The following is a 7,500-nucleotide window of genomic DNA, read 5'->3' on the forward strand; positions in this document are numbered from 1 at the left end:
TAAACGTGTGAGAGAGAAAAAACCCTGCAGATGCTGGTTTAAATGGGAGGGAGTCACAGAATGCTGGAGTAACTCAGCGGGTCAGGCAGCATCTCTGGAGAGAAGGAATGGGTGACGTTTCGGGTCGAGACCCTTCTTCAGACTGATGTGTGTGTCAGTGTGAAGAAGGGTCTCGACCAGAAACGTCACCCATTCCCTCTCTCCAGAGACACTGCCTGACCCGCTGAGTTACTCCAGCATTCTGTGACTCCCTCCCATTAAATAAATACTCGCTTTGAATTGTGAATTGTGAACTGTGGTCCCTGCACCAGGTGAATGTTGTTGTGTTGCTCATATCTGATGGGAATCACCCACACAGCGAGACTGAACGATCCTTACACCAAACCGTTTTATTTTGCTTTCAGGAATTCTTCAAAAAGCCTAAATTTTTTATCGACTCCTTCAGCACCACTTGACATCGTCCAGGGCAGGTTGGGTGAGTGGTGTTTGTTTTAGTGTGTGTGTGTGTGTGTGTGTGTGTGTGTGTGTGTGTGTGTGTGTGTGTGTGTGTGGTGTGTGTGTGTGTGTGTGTGTGTGTGTGTGTGTGTGTGTGTGTGTGTGGTGTGTGTGTGTGTGTGTGTGTGTGTAGGTTTTGTGTGTGTGTGTGTGTGTGTGGGGTTTTTTTTGTGTGTGTGTGTGTGTGTTTTGTGTGAGTGTGTGTGTGTGTGCATTGTTTTTCTGTTCACGAGAACAAAAGTCGCGCAATCAACCAGAGAACCAGGTAGTCTGGTCGTCTCAGGTGTGTCTGCAGGTGTGTCGTTACACCTGGCCGGGGAGGTGTGGCTGTTTTGCCACCCCTGTTTGGACTCTGGGCTGTGAGCCAAGGGAATTGAGGGGCGGGAGATTAATCGGGAGGGGTTAGGATTGGGCTCAGGGTGGGATTTGATGAGGGGTCTCGAAAGTGGAAAAGGTTTCAGCACACAACAAGACGAAATGGAATCAAATGTAACCTGAGCAGCAGGGGTTTAGACAATAGACAATAGACAATAGACAATAGGTGCAGGAGGAGGCCATTCGGCCCTTCGAGCCAGCACCGCCATTCAATGTGATCATGGCTGATCATTCTCAATCAGTACCCCGTTCCTGCCTTCTCCCCATACCCCCTGACTCCGCTATCCTTAAGAGCTCTATCCAGCTCTCTCTTGAAAGCATTCAGAGAATTGGCCTCCACTGCCTTCTGAGGCAGTGAATTCCACAGATTCACAACTCTCTGACTGAAAAAGTTTTTCCTCATCTCCGTTCTAAATGGCCTACCCCTTATTCTTAAACTGTGGCCCCTAGTTCTGGACTTCCCAATATTGCTGTCTGTCCAGAGTTTTAGTTTAGTGTCACATGTGTCGAGGTACAGTGAAAAGCCTTTGTAGCGTGCTAACCTCTCAGTAGTAAGGCAATATGCATTTACAGTGTATAAATACATAAGTCATAAAGTAGAAGAAAATAACTGCAGATGCTGGTACAAATCGAAGGTATTTATTCACAGAATGCTGGAGTAACTCAGCGGGTCAGGCAGCATCTCAGGAGAGAAGGAATGGGTGACGTTTTGGGTCGAGACCCTTCTTCAGACTGATCATAAAGTGACCAGAGTAAAGTCATAAAGTGATTGGGTATGGGGAGAAGGCAGGAACGGGGTACTGATTGAGAATGATCAGCCATGATCACATTGAATGGCGGTGCTGGCTTGAAGGGCCGAATGGCCTCCTCCTGCACCTATTGTCTATTGTGTATTGAGTAGAATGAGGCCATTCGGCCCACCAAGTCTACTCTGCCATTCAGTGATGTCTGGTCTATCTCTCCCTCCTAACCCCATTCTCCTGCCTTCTCCCCATAACCCCTGACCCCCAATCACCCATACTAATCAAGAATCTATCTATCTCTGCCTTAAGAAAATATCCACTGACTTGGCCTCCACTGCCTTCTATGGCGAAGAATTCCACAGATTCACCACCCTCTGACTAAAGACATTCCTCCTCATCTCCCTCCGAAAGGAACGTCCTTTAATTCCCCTTGAATACATGATAAGGAATAACGTTCGGTGCAAGGTAAAGCCAGCAAGGTCCGATCAAGGATAGTCCGAGGGTCACCAAAGAGGTGGATGGCAGTTCTGTGGTTGTGGATGGGCAGTGGTAGAGTCACCATCAATCAGGCAGCATCTGTGGAGAGAGGGAAAAAAAGGACAGAGTGCTGGAGTAACTCAGCGGGTCAGGCGTCGTTCTTGGAGAACATGGAAAGGTGACATTTTGGGTCGAGACCCTTCTTCAGGCTTTAGAGATGCAGCGCGGAAACAGGCCCTTCGGCCAATCGGGTCCGTGCCGACCAGCGACACTAACCCACACACTAACGCTATCTTTTGCAACCACTTTTACAATTCTTACCAAAGGCAATTGGCCTACAAACCTGCACGTCTTTGGAGTGTGGGAGGAAACCGGAGCGCCCGGAGAAAACCCACGCGGGTCACGGGGAGAACGTACAAACTCTTTACAGACGGCGCCCGTAGTCAGGATAGAACCCGGGTCTCCGGCGCTGTGAGGCAGCAACTAGGGGTTGCCAACTGTCCCGTATTAGTCGGGACATCCCGTGTTTTGGGCCAAATTAGTTTGTCCCGTACGGGACCGCCCTTGTCCCGTATTTGGGAGTGAGGAAGTTGTCAATCCTGGCGGCTGCACCACCGACCGTGCAGCCCTTCTGTGGAAAGAACAACGAGTTAACGTTTTGGGTTGGGGACTTGGCAACAGAATTGGCAACAGCGTACAGGAGCTCGACTCTGGATCTAACTGCCCCTGCCTTGCAACGGTGCAGAGAGAGAGATGGAGGGAGGGATGGAGGGAGAGATGGAGAGAGAGATGGAGAGAGAGATGGAGAGAGAGGGAGAGAGAGAGAGGGAGAGAGAGAGAGAGAGAGAGAGAGAGAGAGAGAGAGAGAGAGAGAGAGAGAGAGAGAGAGAGAGAGAGATGGAGAGAAAGATGGAGAGAGCGAGAGAGAGAGATGGAGAGAGAGAGAGAGAGAGAGAGAGAGAGAGAGAGAGAGAGAGAGAGAGGGAGAGGGAGAGGGAGAGGGAGAGGAGAGGGAGAGGGAGAGGGAGAGGGAGAGAGAGATGGAGAGAGAGATGGAGAGAGGGAGGGAGGGAGAGAGAGAGAGAGATGGAGAGAGAGATGGAGGGAGGGAGAGAGATGGAGGGAGGGAGAGAGGGGGAGAGAGAGAGGGAGAGAGGGAGAGAGAGATGGAGGGAGATAGAGAGAGGGAGGGAGGGAGAGAGAGAGGGAGAGATGGAGAGAGAGATGGAGGGAGATAGAGAGAGGGAGGGAGGGAGAGAGAGATGGAGAGAGAGATGGAGGGAGGGAGAGAGATGGAGGGAGGGAGAGAGAGATGGAGAGAGCGACACGCTGTATCTGACCCACGCCAGGAGCATTTGATGGAATTTTGGATCTAACTCATGCACAAAGTAACCTGGCAGTTATAGATATTTACTAGATAAGTGTTATGCAACATATCCACAGATTGTGCAACATCTGTTTCCTTTCCAGATGTTGACATTTGTCTGGGGGATAATGGATAACGGTGTGTGTGTGCTAATCTGTGTGTGTGTGTGTGTGTGTGTGTGTGTGTGTGTGTGTGTGTGTGTGTGTGTGTGTGTGTGTGTGTGTGTGTGTGTGTGTGTGTGTGTGTGTGTGGTATTCTGATTGTAGCAAGACCTAATCCTGTATAACACCGACACTAATTGAACATTGACCTTTTAAATAGGCCCTGATGATGTTGTTAAATTTGGACAATGGGAACTTTGGACGTTGGTGGGATTATTGTTCCACACCCTTTATTGGCCCACGTACCTGCTCCTACAAAGCCAACACCCGCCCTGGTGGAAAACAACTCTTTAGTTTTAGTTAAATTTTTTTTTAGATACGTTAAGGAAACAGGCCCTTCGGCCCATCGAGTCCGCACCGCCCAGCGATCCCCGCACACCAACACTATCCCACACACACTGGGGACAATTTACATTTATACCAAACCAATTTCACCTGCAAACCTGTACGTCTTTGGAGTGTGGGAGGAAACCGAAGGTCTCGGAGAAAACCCACGCAGGTCACGGGGAGAACGTACAAACTCCGTACAGACCCGGGTCTCTGGCAGCAACTCTACCGCTGTGACCTGCTAAGTTTGTCCAGCAGTTGTGTTAGTTCCTGTTAGTTCTGCTCCCAGCACCTGTGGACTCCTGTGTGTCCATATATGTCTCCGTGGTCCAGAGTGTCTGTGGGAGAAGGCAGGAATGGGGTACTGATTGAGAGTGATCAGCCATGATCGCATTGAATGGTGGTGCTGGCTCGAAGGGCTGAATGGCCTACTCCTGCACCTATTGTCTATTGTCTATTGATCACAGTCGCCACCCCGCCAGGGGTAAGTGCTAGCCTTCCAAGAAGGGTCTCGACCCGAAACGTCACCCATCCCTTCTCTCCAGAGATGCTGTCTGTCCCGCTGACATTTTGTCGTGTTACAGATGAGTGTTGGTAGACTAGGCTGGGACCCCAATACTTGGAGCGCAGGAGGATGAGGGGTGACCTTATAGAGGTGTATAAAATCACGAGAGGAACAGACCGGGTAGACGCACAGAGTCTCTTGTCCAGAGTAGGTGAATCGAGGACCAGAGGACATGGGTTTAAGGTGAAGGGGAAAATAATTAATAGGAATCTGAGGGGTAACTTTTTCACACAAGGGGTGGGTGGGTGTATGGAACGAGCTGCCAGAGGAGGTAGTTGAGGCTGGGGACTATCCCAACGTTTAAGAAACATTTCGACAGGTACATGGATAGGACAGGTTTAGAGGGATACAGGCCAAAGGCGGGCAGGTGGGACTAGTGTAGCTGGGACATGTTGGCAAGTTGGGCCAAAGGGCCAGCTTCCACGCTGCATCACTCTATGACTCAATGATGAAATCTTCGAGCTGTGGAAGAGTCCATTGACTCCATCTACACCTGACGCTGCCTCGGCAAGGCCAGCAGCACAATCAAGGACCAGTCTCACCCCGGCCACTCCCTCTTCTCCCCTCTCCCATCGGGCAAGAGGTACAGAAGTGTGAAAACGCACACCTCCAGATTCAGGGGCAGTTTCTTCCCGGCTGTTATCAGGCAACTGAACCATCCTCTCACAACCAGAGAGCAGTGCTGAACTACTGTCTACCTCTTTGGTGACCCTCGGACTATCCTTGATCGGACTTTGCTGGCTTTACCTTGCACTGAACGTCATTCCCTTATCATGTATTTGTACACTGTAAATGGCTCGATTGTAATCATGCGTTGTCTTTCCGCTGACTGGTTAGCACGCAACAGAAGCATTTCACTGTACCTCGGTACACGTGACAATAAACTGAACTGGAGACGGTTTGGAGAGGTAAACAAGTTTGAGGCCAGAGAGGGGAGATGGTTTTGCAATCGTTTTTGAAATATTAAAGAACCGTGCACCGTTCCAGGAAGAGCAATTTGAAACACGACCAGGAGACAAATCACAACAGGTTTTTGACTGATTGCCACTAATGTCATGCCTGAACCGCAGCCAAACAACCCGACAGCAACGTTAAGCTTGTGTTGACTGAGAAATTGAAGCCACTTTTGTTATTGGTATTGCATGTGCAAGTTCTGACGGTGGACATGGTGAGAATTTTTAGATCCAATTAGTTTTGATTATTGTGTGGGAAGGAAATGCAGATGCTGGTTTAACAATGGCGACATTCATGATCTAATGAAAGATATGCAAATATAGTAACGATGATAAAGGAAACAGGCCATCGTGAGCTGTTTGCTGGGGTGAACGAGAATAGACAATAGACAATAGGTGCAGGAGGAGGCCATTCGGCCCTTCGTGCCAGCCCCACCATTCCATGTGATCATGGCTGATCATTCTCAATCAGTACCCCGTTCCTGCCTTCTCCCCATACCCCCTGACTCCGCTATCCTTAAGAGCTCTATCCAGCTCTCTCTTGAATGTATTCAGAGAATTGGCCTCCACTGCCTTCCGAGGCAGAGAATTCCACAGATTCACAACTCTCTGACTGAAAAAGTTTTTCCTCATCCCCGTTCTAAATGGCCTACCCCTTGTTCTTAAACTGTGGCCCCTGGTTCTGGACTCCCCCAACATTGGGAACATGTTTCCTGCCTCCAACGTGTCCAACCCCTTAATAATCTTATACGTTTCGATAAGATCCCCTCTCATCCTTCTAAATTCCAGTATATACAAGCCTAGTCGCTCCAGTCTTTCAACATATGACAGTCCCACCATTTGGGGAATTAACCTAGTAAACCTACGCTGCATGCCCTCAATAGCAAGAATATCCTTCCTCAAATTTGGAGACCAAAACTGCACACAGTACTGCAGGTGCGGTCTCACCAGGGCCCGGTACAACTGCAGAAGGACCTCTTTGCTCCTATACTCAACTCCTCTTGTTATGAAGGTCAACATTCCATAGGGTGGGAAGGGGGGGGGAGGAAGAGGGTGGGAAGGGGGGGGGGAAGGGGGAGGGTGGGAAGGGGGGGGGAAGGGGGAGGGGGAGGAAGGGAGTGGGAAGAGTGTGGGGGAGGAAGAGGGTGGGAAGGGGGAGGGGGATGAAGGGGGTGGGAAGGGGAGGGGGAGGAGGGGGAGGAAGGGGGTGGGAAGGGGAGGGGGAGGGGGAGGAAGAGGGTGGGAAGGGGAGGGGGAGGAAGGGAGTGGGAAGGGGAGGGGGGAGAGGGGAGGGGGAGAGGAAAGGAGGAGAGGGAGGGGGAGGGGGAGGAAGGGAGTGGGAAGGGGAGGGGGGAGGGGGGAGAGGAAAGGAGGAGAGGGTGGTGCACCAATGCAGGAGAGGTCTAGTACCCCTCTAAACCTTCCCAAATGTCCTTTAAATGTAGTTGGAGTACCTGCCTCATCTACCACCATTGACAGCTCATTCCATATACAGTATGTACTGTCTGCAGTGTGGAAAAGTTGCCCCTCAGGTTCCTATAAAATCTTCCCCCTCTCACCTTAAACCTGTGCCCTCAAGTTCTTGATTCTGGGAAAAAGCATTCATCCTAGTTTAGTTTAGTTGAGTTTATTGTCACGTGTACCGAGGTACAGTGAAAAGCTTTTCCCCTCTGTGCCATCCAGTCAGTGGGGAAGACTGCCACACGATTACAATCAAGCGGATTGCTTCAGTCTGAAGAAGGGTCTCGACCCGAAACGTCACCCATTCCTTCTCTCCAGAGATGCTGCCTGACCCGCTGAGTTACTCCAGCGTTTTGTGTCTACCTGCGATTTGAACCAGTACCTGCAGTTCATAGCGACAAAATATAATCAGGCCGCCCGCCCGCCCAGAGTGGAGAGACACAGTGTCTCTGCACAGTCACCAGTTCTGAGCCAGGGTCCCGAACACGAAACGTTAACAGCTTTCTATCTCGGGGTGGGTTTCCACCCCTTCATCCTGTAACCTCTCCTTCCTGTTGGCTCGTTTAGCACGCAATAA

General features: G+C 50.4%; 1 protein-coding gene across 1 annotated transcript in view; it reads left to right on the forward strand.

Moving 5' to 3' along the window:
• The window catches only part of LOC144611739 (calpain-9-like), a gene marked incomplete at its 3' end in the record, with an annotated part of 57,013 nt that overhangs the window by 15,991 nt on the left and 33,522 nt on the right, over positions 1-7,500 (forward strand). The window contains 2 exon segments of the mRNA XM_078430972.1: positions 405-452; positions 454-475. Coding sequence (XP_078287098.1) covers positions 405-452; positions 454-475 — 70 coding nt within the window.

This window comes from Rhinoraja longicauda, chromosome 41 (genome assembly GCF_053455715.1).
Source record: "Rhinoraja longicauda isolate Sanriku21f chromosome 41, sRhiLon1.1, whole genome shotgun sequence".
Classification (NCBI taxonomy): domain Eukaryota; kingdom Metazoa; phylum Chordata; class Chondrichthyes; order Rajiformes; family Arhynchobatidae; genus Rhinoraja; species Rhinoraja longicauda.